Source organism: Lithobates pipiens, unplaced genomic scaffold, assembly GCF_037356315.1.
Source record: "Lithobates pipiens isolate NorthernLeopardFrog02 unplaced genomic scaffold, aLitPip1_a1.2 Scaffold_28, whole genome shotgun sequence".
In the NCBI taxonomy this organism is placed as follows: domain Eukaryota; kingdom Metazoa; phylum Chordata; class Amphibia; order Anura; family Ranidae; genus Lithobates; species Lithobates pipiens.
This window is the reverse complement of record NW_027507789.1, coordinates 138711592-138739087: the sequence shown is the minus strand read 5'-3', so window position 1 is coordinate 138739087 and position 27496 is coordinate 138711592. Positions and strand designations below refer to the sequence as shown.

Genomic DNA, 27496 nt, shown 5'->3' with positions numbered 1-27496 from the left:
GGTCTTTGGGTCCTTGGTGCCTCTATGCCGACTATGGCTTCCTGCTGGCTCACAGCCAGCTCCCCACTGTGCATGCACAAAATGCCTTGTGCTTTCTGATTGTTGGTCCTGCACCCTACTTTGACCTGTGCCGTGTTACTGGAGGTTGCAGGGTGGAGGGTTAGGGATTTGTGGGAGCGGGTACCTGTCAAAAAAAAATAAAGTGTTTACAGTAAGAAGAGATGGGAAGGCATTAGGATCCCTTTTGTGGTGAAGTTCTGCTTTAACCACTTTACGACCAGCGCACACCGATGTATGTCCATTTTTTGAAGAGGGATATCTCGGTAACGGCAGCAGCTGCTGCCACAACTGAGCTATCTATCTCTTCAGGCGCCGGTTGTGTGTGCGATAATGGTGGTCTCTGCTGTGGGTTCACCGCGAGATCACCGCTATCGGCGGCGGGAGAGGTGCCAGCCCCCTCCGCCGCTTACTGGAGCCGTCGGTAGCGGTGAAGGCTATCGGGTCCTTTCCTGTGCTGGGTATGGAGACGAGTGAGGCTAAGATAGCCCCCACTCATCTCTATACCATAGGAGGGCGGAAGCGACGTCAAAACGTCACTTCTGCCCATACCACTTAGGCACATTTTTTTTCAAATGGCTTTTTTTTTTTTTTTTTATTGCATTTAAGTTCAAATATGAAATCTGAGGACTTTTTGACCCCAGATCGCATATTTAAGAGGACCTGTCATGCTTTTTTCTATTACAAGGGATGTTTACATTCCTTGTAATAGGAATAAAAGTGATCCATTTTTTTTTTTTTTAAACAGTGTAAAAATAAATAAAATCAATTAAAATAAGAAAAAATTAAAAAAAGGTTTTTAAAAACACCCCGTCCCGACGAGCTCGCGCACAGAAGCGAGCGCATACATGAGTAGTGCCCGCATATGAAAATGGTAGTCAAACCACACATGTGAGGTATCGCCGCAATCGGTAGAGCGAGAGCAATAATTTTAGCCCTAGACCTCCTCTGTAACGCAAAAAATGCAACCTGTAGAATTTTCTTTATTGTACATCATAGGACACAGAGTCTCAAGTAATTACTTGGTGGGTTATAGGCCTACCTTCAGGTGTTGACACTGGTATAACCAATACAGGAAGTTGACTCCCCTATATAACCTCTCCTCCTTCCAGGAGCACTCAGTTTTTTCACCAGTGTCTAAGGTGTTGGTCACGACTGAAGATGTGCTCTGCGGAGCTCCAGGAGGGATATGTGCTGGATTTAAAGAAACCTCCACAATCAGATCCATTCTTGCCACTGAGGCCATAGGATGGTACCTGGACCTCGATGCAAGAACGAGGTTTTGCCTGTAACGCTTCTGTTTGAGAGCTGGACCCTAGGAACCAGGACGCTTTTTGGTCTTGCTACATTTCCTAAAGTTGTCCTGAGGGGTGCTATACAAGGTCCAAAGGAGCGGAACCCCTTTTAAAAGGGCCCCAGTCTTTGAGCGTGTTTAAATGCAGCCCACCGTGATTGGGTGAAAGTTGGATCTGTCTGTTAAATCAGCAGTATCCTACAGTGAGGACAAGGTAAGGGAAGAAGCTTTGCTTTTTCCTTCAATATACCTTATATGCCTTATAAATGTCTCCTCTATAAGGAGTAACTTAGACTACCTATGATGTGTCTTAGGGCAGCTCTGTCTTAGAACATGTGTGGTCCCAGCGGCAGAGGGGGTTCTTACTATAGATCTTGTGGGATTTGGTAAAAAATACAACAGTTGCTAATACAGAGATGTGTTTAACTTCTATATGGGCGGTGGCTGATTGGTTGACACAGCTGCTTTAGCTGCATGGTTTAATTACAACCCAGCACTTCTTCCACCTAGTAACATTGGGAAATGCCCTTTGCTTCTGTGGTTTAAAAAAAAAAAAAAACTATAAATCTGCTGACAGAACCCCCTCTCCCCTTCACCTCTTCCCCTCCCCCATTGTAGAGGTGTATAGTAAGTTCATCTTACTTTGTGTTGGCCATTCGGGTCCCTAGCAGGGCCTGAGAATGCAGAGGGGCATGTCTGCAAGGTCACGTGACGCTGTGTATGGATGTAACGTACACACACACACACACAGCACTCGCCGCATAGCTGAGGGGAAGCGCTGAGGATGCAAATCAGGTTCCACCTGAGGATTTATATCACAGACACTCATTTCAGAAATACTTTTTTACTGAAGAGAGGCAGTCTGTCACACTAAGAGACACCAGAGCGCTGGGCACGTAAGGGTGTATACAGGCATTTCCAGACAGGAAAAACTATTGTTAGTAGCAAAAGAACTGTTATTTTGTGTGTACCTCTGCTTGTGCTTTGCACTATGTGTTCCAGACCTACGGTAAAGGTACCTAAGGTGTGTCCCCCCCCCCCCCCCCCCCCCCAGGCGCTGGGAATCCCAGTTATGCCTCCATATTGTCTTCCTCTTCGGAGAGATCAGACATGGCAAGCCAGGGTGAGTCATTGGAAGCTAGCGGTGGTGCAACTGCTTCACACACTTCAGCTCCTGTAGAGGTGACTGAAGATGCATTTTCCTCTGCCTTGCAAGGCTTAGACGGAAGATTAGCAGCTTTAATCGCATCCTCCATCCAGTGTATAGGAAGCGTCCTAGATCCCCCTCCCCCACCATAGACTCTTTACAGTCAGTGGAGGGTCCAAGAGAATTATGGGGACAGGATGGGGTATTTCCCTCAGATGATCGGGAGGAAAGACATGCGATTATTTCTCTGTGGAGGAAACAATACTTGAAGTTCCCAAGGATCCCTACTTCAAAATCTGAAGTACAGAAGCTTGCAAAAATCTTTTGCTCTACTTGCATGCTACCCCTAACAGAGTTAGCTGAAGGGCCGGTCTCTTCCTTGGGTTCTTTGAAGCCTTTACAGCCTTTGCATGCGTTTCCCGTCCACGCATTACTAAAAAAGCTTATTTATACCGAATGGGATCATCCAGATAAGCATTTTTTCCCTTCCAAAGAGAGTCGCAAAGCTCTATCCTATGGAAGAAAGATTCACTAAAAGATGGAAAGTTCCAGCAGTTGACGCTGCGATTTCCAATGTGGAAAAAAAAATGCGCTTATGCACAAAGATCCAACAGATAAGAAGTTGGAAGGTCTGTTAAAATCCTTTTTTTCTTAGCAGGTACTGTTGCTCAGCCTGCAATTGCAGCTATAGGCATCTGTCAGTCCTTAAAGGACCAGTTCACAGATGCTCTCAGATGAGCTCCCTGCACAACAAGCACAGGAACTGGCCGAGCTACCTAAAGCATTATGCTTTGCTGTAGACGCTATGAAGGATTCTATTCACCAGGCATCACGCCTTGCGTTTGTACTTGTACATATGCGAAGGACCCTTTGGTTAAAGGGTTGGTCAGCTGAGACGCCTTGTAAGAACCTACTAACTAGTTTCCCCTTTAAGGGAGAACGATTATTTGACGATAGTTTGGATAAATACATTCAAACAATTTCCAGCGGAAATGGTACTCTTTTGCCAGTCAAAAGAAAATATAAGCGTCTTTCATTTAAACTGTTCAGCCTCTGCCATCAGACCAGGCATAAAGGAAGACCTGGGGCTACAAGTCTGCAAAGCAGAATACAAGACCTCCTTATGAAGAGGCATCTCCCCTCACCAAGGTGGGGGGGAAGACTTCTGATGTATTCAGAAGTCTGGCAAAGGGATATTCAGGACAAATGCACTGTCTCCACAGTGTCTCTAGGATACAAGCTAGAGCTTTGAGAGTTTCCACCATCTCGTTTTCTGAGATCAAACGTTCCCAAGGATCCAGGGAATAGGCAATCCCTGTTGCAAGATTATTGGCTTAAGGGGTGATCAGACAGATTCCCAAACAAGGTTTTATTCAAACCTAATTACGGTGCCAAAGCCAAATGGGGATATCAGACCAAGTCTAGATCTACATAATCTAAATCGGTTCCTGAAAATCCGCTCCATTTGCATGGAGTCAATCAAGTCCGTCGTTTCCATCCTGTGAGCAGAAAAACTTCTGGCGTCCATCGACATCAGAGATGCATAGCTGCTTGTCCATATATTTCCTCCTCACCAGAGGTTTCTGCGGTTCAAAGTAGAACAGAAGCATTTTCTGTTAATAGCCTTGCCCTTTGGGCTTGCTACAGCACCTCGGGTATTCACTAAGGTATTAGCCCCACCTCTAGTCAGGTTAAGGGCACAGGGCATAACTGTCTTGGCTTACTTAGACGATCTATTGTTAATAGACCAGTCAGTGGCTTGCTTGAAGCAAGGTGTAGCCATCACAAGCAGTTACCTGGAAGATTTTGGTTGGATTCTCAACCTAAAGAAATCTTCCTTAAAGCCACTAAGAAGGCTGGAGTATCTGGGCCTGATCATAGACACAGCCCAGAAAAGGGGTGTTCTTGCCTCCCGCAAGGATCAGCTCCATACAGGAGCTGGTGAGGATGATCAGGTCGAAGAGAAATCCTTCAATTCGCCTTTGCATGAGGTTGTTAGGGAAGGTGGTAGCTTCATTCGAAGCAGTTCGCTATGCTCAATTCCATTCAAAACTAAAAGCAGTATTCTGTCTGCTTGGAACAAAACGATTCAAGCTTTGGACTTGCCAATGTGGCTGTCCCCATGAGTGCCCCAAAGCCTCAGTTGGTGGTTACGATATTGGAACCTGCTGAAGGGAAAGTCCTTCAGATCAATTATCTGGAAGGTAGTAACGACAGATGCCAGCCTTTTCAGGCTGGGGAGTAGGAGCCTTGCCCATCGACATCCTAGAGATTCCGGGATTGCCAGGATCCACGGCTGTGGCATATATCAATCACAAGGGGTCACCAAGAGTCTCTCAGCTCAGAGAGAGGTGAACCAGATTCTAACTTGGACAGAAGAGAATGTCCCATGCCTATCGGCAGTTTTCATTCCGGGAGTAGAGAATTGACAGGTGGACTATCTAAGTCACCGGCAGTTATTCCCAGGAGAATGGTCTCTTCACCCCAAGGTGTTTCAGGCTGTTTGCCAAAGATGGGGGACTCCTGACGTAGACCTTCTAGCATCCAGATTCAACACTAAGCTAGTCAACTTTGCATCCAGGACAGGGGACCCACTCGCATACGGAACAGATGTGTTGGCGACCCCGTGGTCAGTTGCTATCTCAAGTTCTTTGCAGGATCAAGCTGGAAAGAAAATCAGTAATACTGGTAGCACCAGCATGGCCCAGAAGGTCATGGTACGCAGAGATCGCAAGGATGGTAGTGGAGGGTCCAGGGCTCTTCCCACTAAGGCCAGACCTGCTATCTCAGGGGCCAATATTCCATCCTACTTTACGAATGCTAAATTTAACGGCTTGGCTATTGAGACCCACATTCTGAATAAACGTTGGCTTTCCAGGTCAGTTATCTCTACTTTAATGCTAGGAAGCCAGCTTCTAGAGCTATATATTATAGAGCCTGGAAAGCTTATGTTTCCTGGTGTGAGTCAAAGGGTTGGTACCCTCGGAGATATATCATAGGCAGAATTCTTACCTTTCTACAATTAAGCGTAGAGATGAAGTTGGCCCTGAGTACTATTAAGGACTAAGTCTCAGCTTTATCAATTTTTATTTCAAAGACTGCTTGCTATGCATTCTTTAGTCCAGGGTTTCATGCAAGGAGTGCTGCGGATTAATCCGCCAGTTAAATCACTCTTAAGCCCTTGGGACTTAAATTTTAGTTTTGTCAGTGTTACAAAAACAGCCATTTGAACCGTTGCAGCATGTTCTCTTAGTCCTTCTGCTAGGAAGCTGATATTTTTATTTGCTATATCCTCAGCAAGGAGGATTTCACAATTGGCTGCTCTTTCTTGTAAGGAGTCATATTTGATTATTCATGGACAGAGTGGTGTTACGCCCTTGTCCAGGTTTTTTGCCAAAAGTGCTTTAAGGCTTTCATCTGAATGAAGATATTGTCCTGCCAGGTTTTTTTTCCCAAGACCTTGTTCCAGGGAAGAAAGGTCACTACATTGTCTTGATGTAGTGAGAGCAGTGAAAATGTATTTAAGAAAACTGCTCCGATTCGTAAGACTGATGTCTTATTTCTTCTGCCAGAGGGTCCTAAGAAGGGACAGGCAGCGTCAAAATCCACTGTCGCTAAGTGCATTTGGCAAGTTATAATTCAAACTTATGATTTAAAGGGAAAGATTCCCCCTTTTCAAGTTAAGGCGCACTCTACCAGAGCGGTTGGTGCTTCTTGGGCAGTGTGTCACCAGGCCTCCAGGTCTCAAATCTGCAAGACCGCGACTTGGCCTTCAGTACATACATTTGCAAAATTTTATCAAGTGCATGTAAGATGTAATGAGGATATTGCCTTTGGGCACAGTGTGCTGCAGGCAGCAGTAGAAGTCTTCAGGTCTGGGGTTTGACCTACGGGTTGTGTCTCCCTCCCCTCAAGTAGCATTGCTATGGGACATCCCACCAAGTAATTACTTGAGACTCTGTGTCCTATGATGTATGATAAAGAAAATAGGATTTTTAAAACAGCTTGCCTGTAAAAATCATTTTCTTGGAGTACATCATAGGACACAGAGCTCCCGCCCCTCTGTTTTATATTACTTATATTGCTTGGTTACAAAAACTGAGTGCTCCTGGAAGGAGGGGTTATATAGGAGAGTGAACTTCCTGTATTGGTTATATCAGTGTCAACACCTGAAGGTAGGCTTATAACCCAGACTCTGTGTCCTATGATGTACTCCAAAAAGAATTTTACAGGTAAGCTGTTTTAAAAATCCTATTTTTTAAATGTCGCTTATGGAGATATTTGAGGCTAAAAGTTTGACGCCATTCCACGAGCGTGCGCAATTTTGAAGTGTGACATGATGGGTATCAATTTACTCGGCGTAACATTATCTTTCACAATATAAAAAAAAAAAATGGGCTAATTTTACTGTTGTCTTATTTTTTTATTCAAAAAAGTGTTTTTTTTTCCAAAAAAAAGTGCACTTTTAAGACCGCTGCGCAAATACGGTGTGAAAAAAAGTATTGCAATGACCGCCATTTTATTCTCTAGCGTGTTAGAACCCCCAAACATTTTATATTGTTTTTTTTCTAAGTAATTTTCTAGCAAAAAAAAAACTGTTTTAAACATGTAAACACCGAGTCTGAAAAAGAGGCCTGGTCCTTAAGTCTTAATACAAGCAGTGTAAGAACCTTAATCTGACATAATAGCAACCTCTTGCAGTCCCTCTGCAGCACAGCAGAGTCAAGGGTGGGAGAAGCGGCATAAGGAGACAATGAGGTGTGTTGCTGTTGAAGGAACATGCTAACAGCAGGAAGAGTAGTTTATTGTGATAATCCATAATTGAGGTTATTATGAAATGCTCTATGGTACATCCAAAGAAGACTTTTTTTAAAGGGACACTGTAGGGGCTCGTTCAGATGTGCAGCTATCATTTCCACTACTCTGAAAAGGATCTGTGGTGGATTGCTTTTCAGAGGGCAATTTACTGCTTGTTTTAACCTCTAAAAAGCAGACCTACGTGCAGCCACATGCACTGTGGATGTTTGCACCATGGCCACATTCACTTGAATGGGTTTGCTGTTCCATGTGTACAGACCTGCACAGCTGTATCTCCTTGTTCAGGTGGGTGGTTGAGGCCAGTAAAAAAAAACGTGGCTCATCTGCCTGCATTTACTGCCCCCTAGTTGCATTTGTTTTTTTTGTTTTTTTTTGTTTTTTTTAACCCCTTAGCGCCAACCGTATGCACATATGCGGCCTCGGCTTCAAGGGGTTATACCGTGATGATGCATGCAGCTGCATGCATCATCCCAGAACAGTTTTTTAGAGCGGGCTGTCGGCTCAGGGATAACAACCGATGCAGCTAAAAGACACTCGGTTGTTATTCTCCCCCCCCCCCCCCCTTCTGCCACTCTTCCCGACCTCCCGTCCCACTGGGAGACCCGATCCATGCTCTGGCACTTCTGCCGGCTAGAGTGAGACTGGAACGAAGCCAGAAACCACTTCCTTCCAGTCTCCTATGTGTAAATACGGAAGCGACATAATTTTTGGTTTACTCTGCTGCTGCTTTAAGAAAAAAAAAGGCCCGAGTGCTTTCACACTGGAGCGGTGTGCTTGCAGGACGTTAGAAAAAGTCCTGCAAGCAGCATCTTTGGAGCGGTGTATACACCAGACCTCCACCGCCGCTTCCCATTAAAATTAATAAGCACTGCTGCCAAAGCATCTGCAAAGTGCTTTTCGGCGCATTTAACCCTTTCCTCGGCCACTAGCGGGGATTAAAAGCGCCCTGCTAGTGGCTGAAAAGCACTGCTAAAACTCCCGTGCTGTTAGTGTGAAAGGGCGCTTAATGTTGATAAATGTAAGGTTATGCATTTGGGGGCTAAGAATATGCATGCATCATACATACTGGGGGGAGTGTAACTGGGAGAATTAATGGTGGAGAAGGATCTGGGGGTTTTGGTAGATCATAAGCTCAATAATAGCATGCAATGCCAAGCTGCGGTTTCCAAAGTGAGCAAAGTCCTTTCTTGTATTAGGAGATGTATGGACTCCAGAGAGAGAGATATCGTTTTGGCCCTGTACAAATCATTAGTAACACTCCATCTGGAATATGCAGTTGAGTTTTGGGCAACAGTTCTCAAAAAGGATATGGGGGAACAGGAGAAAGTGCAAAGAAGGGCAACAAAACTGATAAGAGGCATGAAGGAGCTCAGCTATGAGGAAAGATTAGAGGAACTGAATGTATTCACTCTTGAGAAGAGGAGATTAAAGGGGTTGTAAAGGTTTGTGTTCTTATTTTCTAAATAGGTTCCTTTAAGCTAGTGCATTGTTAGTTCACTTACCTTTTCCTTCGATTTCCCTTCTAAATGTTTTTTTTCTTTGTCTGAATTTCTCACTTCCTGTTCCTCCTCAGTAAGCTGTTCTGGCTGACTAAACACCACTCGGATGATGGTGTGAAGTTTACTGAGGATAAACAGAAAGTGAGAAATTCAGACAAAGAAGAAAAACATTTAGAAGGGAAATTGGAGGAAAAGGTAAGTGAACCAACAATACACTAGCTTAAAGGAACCTGTGTAGAAAATAAAAAACTAAGCTTTACAACCCCTTAAGGGGAGGGGGTTATGATCACCATGTATAAATACATAAGGGGTCCATATAGTGAACTTGGTGTTGAGTTATTCACTTTAAAATGATTATAAAGGTTTGTTTAAAAAAAACAAATATGTTATACTTACCTCCTCTGTGCAGTTGTTTTTGCACAGGGTAGCCCAGATCCTCCTCTTCTCGGGTCCCTCTTTGCTGCTTCTTGCCCCTCCCTCTTATCGAGTGCCCCCTCAGCCAGCAGCTCTCGATGGGGTCACCCGAGCTGAGTCAGAGCTCCGTGTATCCATTCAGACATGGAGCCCCAACCCGACCCCCTCTCTTCCCTAATTGTCTGACTGATTTTGATTGACAGCCATGGGAGCCAGTGGCACCTCTGCTGTATCTTAGCCAATCTAGATGAGTTTCCCGGACGGCTTAAACATTCACGGACATTGCTGGAGAGAGATGGGGCTCAGGTAATTAGGGGGTGCTGGGGAGGCTGCTACACACAGAAGATTTTTTATCTTAATGCAATCCTTGTGCCTTTACAACTCCTTTAAGGTCATCAGAGAGGACAAGGGGGCACGCTTTAAATCTAGAAGAAAAGAGATTTAATCTCCAAATATGGAAAGGTTTCTTCACAGTAAGCTGTGAAAATGTGGAATGGACACCTTCAAGAGCCTGTTCGGGCCAGCTCAGTAGAGTGCTTTAAAAATGCCTGGATTCTTTCCTAAATGTACATAATATAACTGGGTACTAACAATTATTAGTAAAGTTATTCCAGGGAATATCTGATTGCCTTCCGGGGGATCAGGAAGTGATTTTTTTTCCTCTGCTGTAGCAAATTGGAGCACGCTTTGCTGGGGTTTTTCACCTTCCCCTGGATCCACTGTGGGTAAAGGATTGTGTATATGGGATTGTATGATACATTTTTTTTTCTTGGTTGAACTAGATGGACTTGTGTCTTTATTCAACCGGACTAACTAGATCCCCCAGCATCAGTAGACCCTCCAGGCATCCACTGACAAAAAGTCCTGTGTGTGTGTGTGTGTGTATATGTATTAGGGATGCACCAAATGGGTTTTTTGGTGCCGAAACCGATACCGAAAATGAAAAATACACTAGGCCGAAAACCGATACCGAAACAGCACCGATACCGAAAATGACTGTTTTTAAAAAATATTTTTATACAGGAGATGGTCAGAGACTGGGGACATGGTACAGGAGGTGGTCATAGACTGGGGACATGGTACAGGAGGTGGTCAGAGACTGGGGACATGGTACAGGAGGTGGTCAGAGACTGGGAACATGGTACAGGAGATGGTCAGAGACTGGGAACATGGTACAGGAGGTGGTCAGAGACTGGGGACATGGTACAGGAGGTGGTCAGAGACTGGCGACATGGTACAGGAGGTGGTCAGAGACTGGCGACATGGTACAGGAGGTGGTCAGAGACTGGCGACATGGTACAGGAGGTGGTCAGAGGCTGGCGACATAATAAAAGAGATAAGTGCAGCCAGCGTTGCCGCCAGCGTTGCCCCCAGTGATGCCGCCAGCGTTGCCCCCAGTGATGCCGCCAGCGTTGCCCCCACTGATGCCGCCAGCTATGCCCCCCAGTGATGCAGCCAGCGATGCCCCTCTGCAGTGAAGAGAGCCGTCTGGTTGAATAGAGCGCCGGGAACATCACAGCTTTAATTTCAATAGCTGTGTGTTCCCCGTCTCGCGCCGTCACACACAGCCCCTCCCCCTTGTCTAGGCACTTTGATAGACAGATCACCCATCCAATCTAGACAGGTGATCTGTCTATCAAAGTTCCCTGGACAAGGGGGAGGGGCTGTGTGTGACGGCGCGCGACGGGGAACACACAGCTATTGAAATTAAAGCTGTGATGTTCCCGGCGCTCTATTCAACCAGATGGCTCTCTTCACTGCAGAGGGGCATCGCTGGCTGCATCAGTCCTGCGCTATTAACCCCCATCACGGGCGGCACCAGGGGCGGGAGCGGAGTTCCGCCCCCAGGCCCCGCCCCATTTTCGGCTCAATTATCGTTTTTTCCTTTCGGCAAATTGCCGAAAAGGGGATTTTCGGCCGATATGTTTCGGCGGCCGAAATTTCAGTGCATCCCTAATTTATATTTATATTAGTCTATAGATCTAGGTTCTATGTTGGCATATATTTTTACTTTTCTCATTTACCCAGCTTGGGAAATTCTAGGGAAATGCCAAGATACCAAGTTTAGGTTTTGGTAATATCGAGCAATGACATGTTTGCTTTTATTTGCTATGCCTCATTATAGATTATCAGTTTTTTATATGTCAGTCATAGTGTTCTTTTCTCTGCTTAGGGCACAATTCAGCTGTTCTATAGGGATCTAGCACTGTCTGTCCAGGAGGCCTATGAAAAACTACTTTCAGCTGGTTCAATCACCTTGCCATACTACCAGGTACTAACTTGATATCATTCTGTTTGAAAGGACTTCTCATTCTAGTCATTCATTTATAGAACAATAGAATCATTATTGACCCAGCTTTCACTTCGTTGTCTGTGCATGGTTTGTTCTGCAGGTTTATAGCCATTTGAAGAGACTGGGCTACATTGTCACACGCTTTAACCCAAGGTAATGGTGCCATTTTAGTTTAGTTTTATCTCTGGGTAACAAAACGCCTAACTGCAAGGACAATTCTTGATTATACTGTTTTCCTCTCTCCCTGCAATTTATCGCAGCTTTGTAAATAACTGCAGTTTATGCTGACTACATTGTAATTATCCAAGATAATCTGAGTACACATAATCTGGGCAAATAACTTCCTGCACCATTATAAGGTTGCAGGAAACCATCAAAAGTTGCTTGTGCCACATCATCTAAGCAGATACACCTTTTTCAGGCCTATTTCAAAGTGAAATACAGTAGAAACTAGCACAGGTCTGCCTCTAACCACTTCAGCCCTGGAATATTTGGCTGCTCAATGACCAGGCCATTTTTAAAGGCACTGCATCGCTTTAACTGACAATTACACGGTCGTTCGACGCTGCACCCAAACAAAATTGACGTTCTTTTTATCCCACAAATCGGGACTGTGACATTTTGGCAGACAGATCGGAAACTTTTGACACATTTTTGGGTTCATTGGCATTTATACAGCGATCAGTGCTATAAAAATGCACTGATTACTGTGTAAATGTCACTGGCAGGGAAGGGGTTAACAGTAGGGGGCAATCAAAGGCTTAACTGTGTTACCTAGGGAGTGGTTCTAACTGGGGGGATGGGACTGCCTGGACAAGGAGACGGATCTTTATTTATCCTTAGTATGAACAACAGATCTCTCTCCTCACCCCTGACAGCGCGCAGATCTGTCTGTTTACATTGACAGATCTCCGTTCTGTCTCTATGTGGAGTGAACGTGGGTGCCTGGCGGTCATCGCGACCGCTGGGCATGCACATTGCCAACCTGCTGCAGTATAACTGAGGCGGCTGGTCAGAAAGTGGTTAACAGAGGGAAAAAGGCAGTTTTCAATATCAAAAACAACCTTAGATTCCCACAAGGTGTGACAATGTCATAGGGGGTGTGAGCTGTCAGCAGACTGCTCACATCCTCCTCCCTGCATGTGCAGTGACTATACTACATGAGCAGAGTATAAGCATGGTTTAAGTATGGGGTGGCTGAGAGATCGGAGCATGTTACTCCAGGTTTTTGCTCTCTATGAATTGTGCTGTTGCCTGTCTCGTCCACAGAACAGAGAACTGATTGCTTCTAATTAACAAAGAGGCACTTCTAAATTTAGAAGAGGTGTGTGAGTTTGTGCTTGTACAACTTTGTTAATTCCCCCATTGTAGGTAAACCACAATAGTAATCAATAGTTGCAGCATTGAGCATTCTTTAGCAAATTGTGGATTCCTGTTACATTTTTCTGAGGTTTTCTACCTTAAATGGAGTCTAAAACAGAAACTTTGAGTGAGTGGCGATTCCCCCTAACTTTTGTTAGAGAGATGAACCCTTTGACTTGCCTGGTCACCAATTCACTGGGAATGAAAGTGCTACTAGAACTGGAATAGAGGGGTAATCTTCCAATATTCTGGTGATTGCTGTTTGGGAGGGGATTTCTCCCACTTTGGAGAAATGTTCTCTCACTTCCTGTTGTGTCTACAGAACAAGAAATGAAGGGAAATAGCCTCAATGGGGCACAGATAGAAAAATAAACAATAAAACATGACAGGGACAGAGCCCTACTTTATCCAAAAGAAAAGGTTTGACTTCATTTTTTTACTTTAAAAATGGAAAGAAACGAGGGGGTGACATAACCAAACTCATTCTTTTCATCTTGCTCTGCCCTAGCCTGTAGAGTGAGCCACCCCCACAGTAACATCCACTCAATTGGCATCATTTCTGATCTGTGTATTGTGACAGCAGAGTGTCTGCTGGCAAAATACAACAATATTCCATGGAGGATAACTCCATACACCTCACCTATGTGGATGGGGAAATCTATTCAGTTTTTCGATCGGCCCACTAGCTGATTGGAGAAAAAAAAAAGATCCATTTATAGCCAGCTTAAAGCAGAGCTCCAGCCAAAAAATTAAGTTGTCATTCCATGTACTGCGTAGGCCTGGGCAATACAACCTGGAAGCTGATTGGTTTATTTTCAGAGCTGTACCAGATTTTGCATACTCTAGTTTTAGTAAATGGCCCCCAGTGTGTGGAAGGGCGGACTCTACAGTAATTAATTCTCATCCAGATGTAACTGACTGTATGTATGGAAGTTGCGTGCACCACATAGGACACAGCAGTAGTGACTGACACTCCCTGATAACCAGGGGGTATGTCAAAAGCCTCATGCACACAATCTGACTTTATACAGACTTTCCCGTGGATTTCTGTACAAAGGGCGTTGCCCGTGAACTTGTTAAGCATACACACGATCTGACTTTTTCAGCCAACTTTCACCAAATCATGTGGTTTTTCTGCTCTTTACCGCCACCTTTGGTCAACTGCTGTATTGTTGTCTGATCTTTTGCCTTGGTTCTGAGCATGCGCGTTTGTAAAGTCCGATGGTTTTCTGTACACACGATAGGACTTATGCTGTCAAAAAGTTTGTTCGCGCAGCCAACATTTGTCCGATGAAAACTGAAAAAAGTTTGTCCGATGGAGCGTACACACAGTCGAATGTTGCCTTAAAACAGCTAATTTGCATGCTTGTTGTCAAAAAGTCCGATCGTGTGTACAGGCCTTAAGACAGTGAGTGAGTCAGACTGCATCTGCTGACAGGAAGTTTATCTGCTGCAATGCCCTTCAGTGAAAATTCAGAAGTACACAATGGTCAAGGGGAGAAAAAAAAACAGCACTGTTTTCCACTGAGCACCAAAGGCAGAAGTAAATTCACAGATACCAGTAAAGCTGGAGTTCTCCTTTAACTTTAGGTAGCAATCGATATTGGAAGCTGGTTAACCTTCAGCTGCCCTGTGTGTTTTCTCTAGCATACAGTTATTTTATTTATTTATTTTCTGACATTTGCATTTTATATCTATTTGCTCAGCTTTTTTATATGTACTACTCTAATCTTTTGCAGTTCTGTAAAAACGCCATATGAGAGGCAGATAAACTTGGATAGCCATGTTGCACGCAGCCGTAAACGCAAAAGAAGCTCAAGTCCTTGGTAATTATCAGAGCTCTTGGATCTAATTACTGCAGTGAGATACACAAAGTGTAAGAGCTTATCTGTTAACCAGTTTTTTTTTTATAGGGATCAGGAATAGAAAAGGCAGTATTGAATGTAAAAGTCTGTGATAGCAAGTCTATATACCGTATATACTCGAGTATAAGCCGAGATTTTCAGCCTCTTTTTTGAGGCTGAAAGTGCCCCCCTCGGCTTATACTCGAGTCATCGCTGTCTGTCTGCCCGATCAGCGTGTCGAGCAGACAGACAGCGGCCATTCTAGGATTCAAAGGCTGCGCCTCCGTCTCCGCCTTCGCCTGTGATAGGCGGAACACTGAATTTCCCAGCAGTCTGTGTTCCGCCTATCACGGACGTCCTCTCATCCTCGTCCGTAGTATGAGGATGAGCGGACGTCCATGATAGGCGGACCACTGACTGCTGGGAAATTGAGTGTTCCGCCTATCACGGACATCCGATAGGCGGAACACTCAATTTCCCAGCAGTCAGTGGGAAATTGAGTGTTCCGCCTATCACCGACGGAGGCGCGGCTTTTGAATCCTAGAATGGCCACCGACGAAGAGCTGCGGGACGGGCCGGGACGCAGGCCGGGACGCAGGCCGGGACGGGACGCAGGCCGGGACGGGACGCAGGCCGGGACGGGACGCAGGCCGGGACGGGACGCAGGCCGGGACGGACACAGGCTGGACGGACACAGGCTGGACGGACACAGGCAGGCTGGACACAGGTAGGCTGCACGGACACACACACACACACACACACACACACACACACACACACACACACACACACACACACACACACGGATGCATGCACACACAGGGATGGATGGACACACACGGATGCATGGACACACACACACACACACACACACACACACACACACACGGATGCATGCACACACACAGGGATGGATGGACACACACACACACGGATGCATGGACACACACACACACACACGGATGCATGGACACACACACACACACACGGATGCATGGACACACACACACACGGATGCATGGACACACACAGGGATGGACGACACACAGGGATGGACAGGCATGTCTCACCCTCGGCTTATACACGAGTCAATAATTTTTTCCAGTTTTTTGGGGGTAAATTGGGGACCTCGGCTTATATTCGGGTCGGCCTATACTCGAGTATATACGGTACACTGTATTATCCTGTCAGCAAATTATATCATTTATTTATTTATTTGGGGGGGGGGGGGGGACTTGGGAGAGCAGGTGGAACACTTCTGAGTGCTTGTATATGTAGCTAATTAGATCATCACATGTGACAATTTGGTTTTGTAGTGGTTTCCTTGTCTGTGGTAACAAGGCTGCTTCTGATGAATAGATCCTCTGTTCACAGACTCTACCCTCTCATAGGAAATCCATTTAGTAAACGCTGTTTTTCAAATGGGAGTCCAGGCCGTCCTATGGAAGACAGTGGGGTTTATTTACTAAAGGCAAATCCACCTTGCACTGCAAGTGCACTTAGAAGTGCAGTCACTGTACATCCGAGGGGGACATGCAAGGAAAAAAAAAACAAAAACAGCATTTTAGCTTGCATGTGATTGGATGATAAAATCAGCAGAGCTTCCACTCATTTCAGATCTACCCCTCAGATCTAGAGCGGGTGCACTTGCAGTGCAAAGTAGATTTTCCTTTTTGTAAATATGCCCCAATGCAGCTATAAATGTAGCTTGTATTCAGGTGCATTCCGTTCACATTTAATATCATTTAATATCAGTTGGAGATGCTTTTGTGATCATTTAGAATTCATTGACAGATGCATTTACCTGCAGTCAAGCTCCTTCAGACCTGCTTTTTGCCTGGTTCACATCTATGCAGTTTTCTTCTGATCCATTTCTGCAGTACTTTTTGCGGTACGTTTTTATTTATTTTTTAACCACTTACAGGGTGAATTTGATTTAAATTACGATTGAAATCATGATTTAAATCACTAGTAAAAAGGCTTGATTTTAATCAACTCAATTGCAATCATAATTTTTAAAGAGCAACTGTCATCTCTGTCCTGCAGTGGCTCCTCCTTTGACCCGCTGTTGACTCACCGACTGTCCCATTCATTTTAATGGGACGGCTGGTGATGCGGCAGTGAGTGAATGCCCGCTAACACGCACTGCCCTGATGGATCTGAAATGACCGGTGCTCTTTAAATGTAAGGAATCATTCTTGATGGTAGTTAGAATCTTTAATGTTTGCTAACAAAATAAAGGTTTCCTATTTAGAATAATAAGCTGTCAGGTTAGTAAAACAGCGATATCAGAACCGATTCAATCATACAGTTTGTACTGTACATAGATTTGCAAAACAATGGGATGAATGATTATTCCTGAACTTTGTTTTATCTCATGGTTACTGTAAAATTGTTTGAATGTATCAATTCGGTGCATGTTATCGCCCTTTGCAGAACTTGGATTCATTGAACGAGTTTACCAAAAATTTAAATATTACAGCCTCATGCTACACAACTCCATTTTATGCTGAATAAACTCGATTATTATTGTATCTTTAAATATTTTTTTACTCCAAAAGCATTTTATTAAAATAAATTTGCTAAAAATCAAAAAAATACAATAAAAAATCATTTTTTTTTATATATTTTTTTATCCACATGCTGACCACTCAAGATTTACCCTCATTCATGACCAGGTAATTTTTTGCTTTTTGGCACTGCATTATTTTAACATACAATTATGCTGTCATGCAACGTTGTACCCAAGCAAAATTTGTATTATTTTTTCCCACAAATAGAGCTTTATTTTGGTGTTATTTGATCACCATTGGATTTTTTATGTTTTGCGCTATAAACAAAAAAAATAAGTCCAAAAATTTTGAAAAACAGTATTTTTTACTTTCTATAAAACATATCCAATTAATTTAGACCAATATGTATTCTGCTACATTTATTTGGTAAAATAAAAATCCCATGAAGTATATCTTGATCGGTTTACGCAAACGTTGTAACATCTACAAATTATGGTATATCTACTGGAATTTTTATTTTTTTACTAGTTATAGCGGGGCTGCAATAGTATGATGTGCAGTCTGACAGTTTGTGGGAACCAGTGACACTAATACAGTTATCAGTGCTAAAAATATGCACTGTCACTGTGCTAATGACACTGGCTGGGAAGGGGTTCATCTAGAGCAATTAAAAGGTTAAATGTGTGCCTAACCAGTGTTTGTGTGTACTGTGTGAGGTGCTTCCACTAAGGGATGTGCTGTTTTTGCCCCCCATTCTTTGCAGGGAGACAAATGCCACCACATCGCCACTGACAGGACAGAGCTGTGTCTTGCCTTTCTTCTCGCTGATCAGTGGGTGCCAACAGTCATCCATTTGCCGGCACCCGCTAATCACAGCACAGCTGGCACATGCACCCCCTACCTGGGGGCAAGTGGTTAAAGGGGATATATTTTCATTAGGCAGATTAAAAAACGCATCAAAAATGCACTACATGCGTTTCTGCAGGGTGTCCATTTGAAACACACCATGTTGCATTCAAAAAAAGTCCCTGACCCTTTTCAAAAATGCAGCAGAAAACTATGGTAAATGGACTGTAGTGTGCTTCTGAAAAATGCATAGGTGTGAACCAGGCCTTTGACCTCCATCTAACCTGCATCAATTTGCTTTAAGCAGCTTTTGCACTCCGATTAACTTGTGTAAGGAGGGAAGTAAATGATGTGAACAACAGAGGTTTATGCCTTTTATACACTCACTGGCCACTTTATTAGGTACACCTGATCAATTATTTGATAACACCAATTTCTAATCAGCCAATCACTTGGCCACAACTCAATGCATTTAGGCATCTAGATGTGGTGAAGACAACTTGCTGAAGTTCAAACCGAGCATCAGAAGGGGGGATTTAAGTGGCTTTGAACGTGGCATGGTTGTTAGTGCCAGACAGGCTGGTCTGAGTATTGCAAAAACTGCTGATCTACTGCGATTTTCACACACAATCTGTAGGGTTTGCAGAAAATGGTCTGAAAAAGAGAAAATATCCAGTGAGCGGCAGCTGTGTGGAGGAAAATGCCTTGTTGATGACAAGGGTTCAGAGCAGAATGGTCAGACTGGTTCAAAATTATATAAAGGCAACAGTAATGCAAATAACCACTCATTACAACCAAGGCATGCAGAATACCATCTCTGAACGCACAACACATTGAACCTTAAAGCAGATGGACTACAGCAGCAGAAGACCACACCGGGTGCCCTTCCTATCAGCTGATAACAGGAAACTAAGGCTACAATTCGCACAGACTCACCAAAATTAGACCATAGAAGATTGGAAAAAGGTTGCCTGGTCTGATGAGTCTCAATTTCAGCTGCGACATTCAGATGATTGGGTCAGAATTTGGTGTAACCAACATGAAAGCATGAATCCATCCTGCCTTGTATCAAGGGCTGGTGGTGGTGTAATGGTGTGGGGGATATTTTCTTGGCGCACTTTGGGCCCCTTGGTACCAATTGAGCATTGTTCAACCACTTGCGTCCCATCATATAGCAGAATGACGGCGCTAAAGTGGTTTTGATGTCCTAACTGGACGTAATATGACCTGCCCAGGATAACACAGCTGGCGTGCACCCGGGGGGTGTGCAGCTCGGTGATCAGAGGTGCTGTGCGTCCATCTGACACACCGCAACACCGATCGTGGCATGAAGTCTCTGACAAAGGCTTCCTACCACGTGATTAGCTGTGGCCAATCACAGCTGATCCTTACGTAAACCAGGAAGTGCCGGTAAACGACTTTCCTCAGTTCACGCTGACAGGTAGAGCCGATCGGTGGCTCTTCCTATCTGTGCTGATAATCGGCACATTGATTATGAGCACAGCCCCCATCAAAAGGTGCCCATCAGCTGGCAATCAGTCCCCAACACCTGCCAGCCTGTCCCCATAATAAACACCTGTCAGTGCCCACAAAAGTGCCAATCAGTGTCCCAACAGTAATGCCTGTAACTGCGTCATTGAAGTGCCAATCAGTGTCCCTCAGGAATGACTGTCAGTAGCTCCTTATCAGTGCCCATCAGGCTTTTTTTTTAATTGTCGGTCTTTTTTCATTTATAGTGCAAACATTTAAAACCACAGAGGTGATCAAATACCATCAAAAGAATTTGTGGGACAAAAAGGACAAAAATTTAGTTTGGGTACAGTGTTGTATGATCGCGCAATTGTCATTTAAAATGCAACAGCGCTGAAAGCTAAAAATTGTCCTGGACGGGAAGGGGTGGGGTGGGGGCGGGGGGGGGGTTAAGTGCCTGGTATGGAAGTGGTTAAATGCCACGGCCTACCTCAGTATTGTTGCTGACCATGCCCATCCCTGTATGACTACAGTGTCCCCATCTTCTGATGGCTCCTTCCAGCAGGATAATGCACCATGTCACAAAGCTCAAACCATCTCACCACTGGTTTCTTGAACATGACAATGAGGTCACTGTACTCCAATGGTCTCCACAGTCACCAGATCTCAATCTAATAGAACACCTTTGGGATGTGGTGGAATGGGAGATTTGTATTATGAATGTGCAGCTGACAAGTCTGCAGCAACTGCCTGATGCTATCATGTCAATATGGCGCAAAATCTCTGAGGAATGTTTCCAACACCTTGTTGAATCTTTTCTACGAAAAATTAAGGTAGTTATGAAAGCAAAAGGGGGTCCAACTAGCAAGGTATACCTAATAAAGTGGCCAGTGAGTGTATATGCCCATTAAATCACAGTAACCAATCAGAGAGTGTCAATAAAACAAATTGAAAGCTAATATACAGGCTCATTCAAGTGCTATTTCTATTTCCAATTATTTTAAGGAATCTTGAAATAGCAGTTTTACATCTGCTTAAATTTGAGGTTTTTAAAATGTGTAAAAATGTATGTATATTACTTGTTTTGCACAATACCATTCATTTTCATGGGAACGTGCCATAGGTGCTGCACACTTCTCCTCTAAAGTACACTTGCCACTTAGGAAATACAGGGGCTGCCATTGTTGTTCTACAATAGTCCAACTGCTTGGCTGTGTCTGGTTTCGCTAATTCTGAGCTACAGACCCGTAACAAGCATATTCAGCAGATAAAATATAATAGATTTTTTTAGTTTATCGGTGACAGCCTACATAGTTCTATCATGAGAGATTTACAGATTTATTTGGAAGCATAAATATATATATATATATATATATATATATATATATATATATATATATATTATAATATGTGTGTGTGTATTCTATAGTGCATTCATAAAGTTTTCAGATCCACCTCACTTTTTTCAGTTTTGTTATGTTGCAACCTGTTACTACAGTTGTTTAAATACATTTTTCTTTATTGTACATCATGGGACACAGAGTAGCCATAACTAACTGGGTTATACGACACTGACAAATCAAACAAAAAGACAGGAAGTCCTCCCCTATATAACCCCTCCTACACAGGGAGTAGCTCGGTGTTTTGGAGTTTTGGGCAGCTCGCTTGGCCCTAAGCTTCTGGACTTCCAGGCTATAGGGATGTCCTGTGAGAGTCCAGTCGGACAACGTCACGACTGTGGCATATATCAATCACCAGGGGGGCACCAGGCGTCAGACAGCCCAGAAGGAAGTAGATCACATTCTGACTTGGGCAGAAAGATTTGTTCCATCTCTATTGGCGGTGTTTATCCCAGGAGTAGAGAATTGGCAGGTGCACTTTCTGAGTCACCAGCAGATGTTACCAGGAGAGTGGTCCCTAAATCCTGAGGTCTTTGCATCAATTTGCCACCGATGGGGGGGGGGGGGTTCTGGATGTAGATTTGCGGGCATTCTGGTTCAACAGGAAACTAGACAGTTTTGTGTCCAGAACCAGGGACCCACTGTTATTAGGGGCAGATGCCCTGATAATTCTGTGGGATCAGTTTTCCCTCATATAACCCCCACCCTCCCCCAATACGGCTGTAGCCAAGGCTACTACGCAGGATCCAGATAGAGAGAAAGCCGGTAATCCTAGTAGCTCCGGCCTGACCCAGAAAGACTTGGTAGGCACAGATTGTAAGACTGGTGGTGGGAAACCCCTGGGTTCTTCTATTCCGTCCGCATATGCTCTCACAGGGCCCAATAGTCCACACTGCTTTATGGACTCTAAGTTTAACAGCTTGGCTATTGAAACCAGGATCTTAAGGGACCGGGGCATTTCTGGCTCAGTATTATCTACCATGTTGAAAAAACTGAAAGCCAGTTTCCAGAAATATCTACTATAGGGTCTGGAGATCCTATGTTGCCTGGTATGAGGCCAGGAGTTGGCACCCCCTGTAGATATGTCATCGGGAGAGTTTTGGCTTTTCTGCAAAAAGGGGTGCATATGAATCTAGCCTTAAGTACAATTAAGGGTCAAATCACGGCCTGAGCAATCTTTTTTCAGAAGCCTATTGTTTCTCACTTCTTAGTACGAAAATTCGTAAAGGGGATGGTTCGGGTGCTTCCATCGGTCAGGCCACCTCTGTGCCCTTGGGATTTAAATTTAGTACTGGGTGTTTTACAGAGGCAGCCCTTTGAGCCTATCCAGCAGATTCCTTTAGTCCTCTCGACAAGAAAATGTGTTTTCTTGGTGGCAGGGACGTCGGCCAGGAGGGTGTCGGAGTTGGCGGCTCTGTTCTGTAAAGAACCTTATTTGATCTTGCACCGGGATAGGGCAGTTTTGCCACCAAAACCAGAATTTTTGCCCAAGGTAGAGTCCAGTTTTCATCTAAATCAGGATATTATTCTACCTTCCTTTTTTCTGAATCCACAGTCGGCAGAGGAGAGATTATTTCATTCTCTTGACATAGTACAGGTCTATCAGAGTCTATCTGAGAATTTCAGCTCAGATGCAGAAGTCTGATGTTCTGTTTATATTGCCAGAAGGTCTCAAGATGGGACAGGCGGCATCTAAGTCAACTATTTCTCAGTGGATCCGCCAGGTAATTGTTCAGGCGTATGGTTTAATGGGTAAGGCTCCACCTTTTCCAGTAAAAGCACACGCTACCAGAACAGTGAGTGCTTCCTGGGCAGTTTGTCATTAAGCATCGATGGCTCAGATTTTCAAGGCTGCTATTTGGTCTTCGGTACAAACATTCACTAGGTTTTATAAGTGGATGTTCAGATATTGCATTTGGACACAGTGTACTGCAGGCAGCAATATATATCCTGTTGTTCAGATGGTGTTTATTTGGTCATAATGGGTTCCCTCCCCTAAAAGAGTATTGCTTGGCCGTCCCCTAAACAGAAAGTAAACCCTGATGAGTTTACTTCCTCTTTCATTCCCTGCAAAGGCAAAGCATAATGGACTACTATGCATTGCATAGTAGCCCATTATGTGTCGCTTATCTGACACAGGAGCCAGCGAAGTCACCACTGTCCCCTGTAGTTCGCCGCATCCATCTTCTTGGTGGGTCTCGCAGCTCCACCGCTGTCATTCGACGAAGCCGAGGTGACGTCACTCCCGCGCATGGGCACGGGAGCCGAGACGCGCGGCATCTTCGTTATCGAGGATGCCACGCTCAGTGCGCCTGCGCGCCGCTGTCTATGGCGCATGTGCCGTAGACAGTGGTGCCCGTCTTCAGGCAAATATCTCCTAAACCGTATAGGTTTGGGAGATATTTCTTGGACCTACAGGTAAGCCTTAATCTAGGCTTACCTGTAGGTCAAAGTGGTTTGTAAGGGTTTACAGCCACTTAACTGGACGTCCCAGTTAGTTATGGCTGCTCTGTGTACCATGATGTATGATAAAGAAATTAGGATTTTTACTACAGCTTACCTGTAAAATCCTTTTCTTGGAGTACAGCACGGGACACAGAGATCCCTCCCTTCTTGTCTGGGAAGTTTATTGCTTGCTCCAAAACTGAAGTACTTCCTGTGTAAGAGGAGTTATATAGGGGAGGACTTCTTATCTTTTTGTTTGGTTTCCCAGTGCCCATTCACCTATAAGTGGCGTATAACCCAGTTAGTTATGGCTACTCTGTGTCCCGTGATGTACTCCAAGAAAAGGATTTTACAGGTAAGCTGTAGTAAAAATCCTATTTTATTTTTTTTGTCATGAATCTACACTCCGTACCCCATAATAACATAGTGAAAACAGAATTTTAGAAATGTCTGTAAACTTTTTAAAAAGAAAAAAAAGTAATGTTGCATGTACTTAAATGTTCAGACCCTTTACTGAGTACTTTGTAGAAGCCAAAAAATAAAGCTGCGCTAAAACTTATAAAGTGAAAAAACTAAAAACGTGATATTGTGACATATTAGATCTTAGTATCACATACTAAACAATGTGTGTAACCAAAAATTGTGCAAAAATTATTCAAAATTAAAACACATTAAAAACACATAAAAAAACACATAAAAAACTAATGACGCAATTTTTTGTGAAACGCGTAGGGCTGAGCGATTGCGCTGACGTCACCCCTTACGAAGGAATTGTACCCAGGAACGACGAGTTTGTCCGTTTGCGTCCGGCCGGCGCATCGGACTTAAGGCTGATCTTTCCTTTGTGCTGTAGACTCCAGGGAATAAAATGGCGATCGTTGCAACTTTTCATGTCTCAAGATGCTCTAACAAGAAGCCATAGGAGTTGGAGACGCCAGCAGAACCCATTGGAGAGATCAGGAGTGATCGTTTCATTATCAAGCCTGTATGATCTCCCTAAAAAGAGATCTTGTCAGCTGGTAAGCCTTACTGAATTCGGTGGTGGATAGAACTCTCTCTTTGGGTGCACCTGCTATACATCTAAAGGGTGTTTTAAAGAGTCACTTCAATGAACTGAATTAATTTATTTCTTTGCGTTTCTCTTCCCCTGGACTTTTTTTATGTGTTTTTTTATGTGTTTTTAATGTGTTTTAATTTTGAATAATTTTTGCACAATTTTTGGTTACACACATTGTTTAGTATGTGATACTAAGATCTAATATGTCACAATATCACGTTTTTAGTTTTTTCACTTTATAAGTTTTAGCGCAGCTTTATTTTTTGGCTTGTGTTTGTGGGTATCTCACATTGTGTTGCAGCAAGAACTTATACTTAGTTTATTATTAGTAATTAATTTACTATTAATTTTAGAGCTTGCCTCACTGGCTTAGGCTCTTTTTTGAATGATTGAGCAATTTTTTGGACAGCGCTGTTTTCCAAAGACTTTGTAGAAGCACCTTTGGCTTTGCACACCTGTATTGGAGGATTTTCCACCATTCTTCTTTGCAAATCCTCTCAAGCTCTGTTAGGTTGGATGGGGACCATCAGTGAACAGCCAATTTCAGGTCTCCAGAGGTGTTCCATAGACTTCAAGTCAGGGCTCTGGATGGGCCACTCTAGGACATTCACAGAGTTGTCGCTAAGCTATCCTGTGTTGTCATTGCTGTTTGCTTAGGATCGTTGTGTTTAACCTCCCTGGCGGTATGATTAGTTCTGGTTTTAGGTGCTGACAGCAGTACAATTATTTTGCATGGAAGTTTGGCGTTTTATATTGTAGTCCTGTAATTCTTAGGAATAACTCTCTTAAATCTGTTCAAACCAGACTCTAGCAGACATCCCGGGTATGATAAAGTTTATAATATAATAATAATAAAAATTATTCAATAATGTAATCAAATCCTAAAACACTGAAAAAGGGACACTTTCTGGTTGCTATGGACAATCTCCAAATTCCAGCCATAAAAAACAGTATTTATAATATAAAAGTATATAATATAAAAGTGCATGCAGGGCACTGCACAGACCATTAGGGACAAAGGGGGTGTGTCATTTTTTAATACAGTACTGTCATCTGTAAGATTATAGTGCTGTGTGTGTTTTGTGTCTTTTTTACTTTTTTGAATTTGCCGCCGTTCTCCGTTCCCGTGCGCCGTAACGTCGCAGGGAACGGAGCTCGGCGGCATTCGGCACTGTGAATTGAGCGGAGGACAGCTCGATCACACAGTGCGGAGGACATCGCTGGATCCAGGGGACAAGGTAAGTAACTCTCCCTGTGTCCTCTCTGCATCCAGCGATGCGATCCCGAGTGGCTCGGGGGTTACCACTCCTGTTAGTAAAATCCCAACTCGAGCCAGACTCGGGATTACCGCCAGGGAGGTTAAAGGTGCGCACACATGAGCGGAATATCCGACAGAAAAAGCCAGATGGAAGCATTTCATCGTATATTCCGATCATGTGTATGCCTCATCTGACTTTTTTTTTTTAAATTCTGACGGACCTAGAAATAGAACATGTTCTAAATATTACCGACGGAACCAATTCCTATTGGGAAAACTGCTTGTCTGTATGCTGTTCCGACGGACCAAAAACTATGCATTCTCTGAAGCAGGTACGAGATGGAAGCTATTAGCTACTGGCTATTGAACTTCCTTTTTCTAGTCCCATCGCACGTGTTGTACGTCACCATGTTTTTGACAATTGGACTTTGGTGTGTACGCAGGACAGTTTCAGCGGAATTCCGTCTGAAAAATCTTCAGAGTTTATTCCGATGGGAAAACCGGTCGTGTGTACAGGGCATAACCTTTATGCATTGAGGATAGCTCTGTACTTTGCTCCATTCAACTTTCCCTCTGACCTGTCTCCTAGTCCCTGTTGCTGAAAAAGAACCCCACAGCATGCTGCTGCTACCACTGTGCTTCACTGTTGGGGTGGTATTGGGCAGGTTATGTGCGGTCTCTGGTTTCAGACATAACGTTTACGCATCATGTACACATAGCCTAATATGATCGCCTGCCACGGGAAAGCGCAAAAGGCAGCAAAATCATGGCATGATTTTTCCAGGTTTTGCAGTCAAAACGTTCTTACTGGGTTCAGGAGAGGTTGAATGAGAGAGGTTAAACCTCCCCTAACTGCATCAGCTCCTAAATGATCCTAAAAACCTATGTGTACATGGCCACATAGGCTTTTATGGAGTTAAGTTTAGGAGGTTTGGCAAAAAATGCCAAAAGCTCCTAAATTGAAATAGCTGTAGTGTACATAAAGCCTTAGAATTAAGGTCAAATAGTTCAATCTTGGTTTTATCAGACCAGAGAATCTTGTTTCCCGCTGTCTGAGAGCCCTTTTGGTGCTTTAAAGTGGTTGTAAACCCGTACACACCACTTTTCCCTACAGGTAAGCCTATAATGAGGCTTACCTGTAGGTACAGGAAATATCTACTAAACCTGCATGGTCTCATCGGCGCATGCACACTGAAGAAAGGGCATGATCGTGCCATTTCTAAAGGGCCCGTGCCATCGGCTCCCGTGTCTCCTTCCAGTCAGAGCCGGAGTCCATGGACCTGGAAGGAAGAGGGGTGAAGATGGTCGTAGCCACCAGCGGGGACCTCGGGGGCATCCCGGGCTTCGTTTGTAGGTAAGTGCGATTCATGCTAGCCCATTATGCGTTTACTTTATAGGGGAAAAAGAGGAAGTAAAAGCAATGTCTAATGCACTGAGGAGAGGCTTCCGTTTAGCCACTCTGCCATAAAGCTCAGATTAGTAGACGGCTGCAGTGATGGTTGTCCTTCTGGAACTTTGTCCCATCTCCACACAGGGTCACGGAGCTCAGAGTGACCATTAGGTTCTTGGTCACCTCTCTTACTAAGGCCCTTCTCCCCCAATTGGCTTGGTGACCAGCTCTTGAAAGAGTCCTGGTTGTGCCAAACTTCTTCCGTTTGAGAATTATGGAGGCAACTATACTCTTGGGAACCTTCAGTGCAGCAGACATTTCTTTGTAGCCTTCCTCAGATCTGTGCCTTGCAATAATCCTGTGTAGGGCTGCAACTAACGATTATTTTC

The 27496-nt window shown here is 44.1% G+C and overlaps 1 protein-coding gene across 1 annotated transcript in view; it reads left to right on the top strand.

Annotated features, from left to right (window-relative positions):
- Positions 1 to 27496, top strand: part of TSEN54 (tRNA splicing endonuclease subunit 54) — a 108483-nt gene that overhangs the window by 45373 nt on the left and 35614 nt on the right. The window contains exons 5-7 of the mRNA XM_077459605.1: positions 11403 to 11501; positions 11623 to 11675; positions 14624 to 14710. Of these exons, the coding sequence (XP_077315731.1) occupies positions 11403 to 11501; positions 11623 to 11675; positions 14624 to 14710 (239 nt within the window). The remainder of the gene's footprint in view (positions 1 to 11402; positions 11502 to 11622; positions 11676 to 14623; positions 14711 to 27496) is intronic.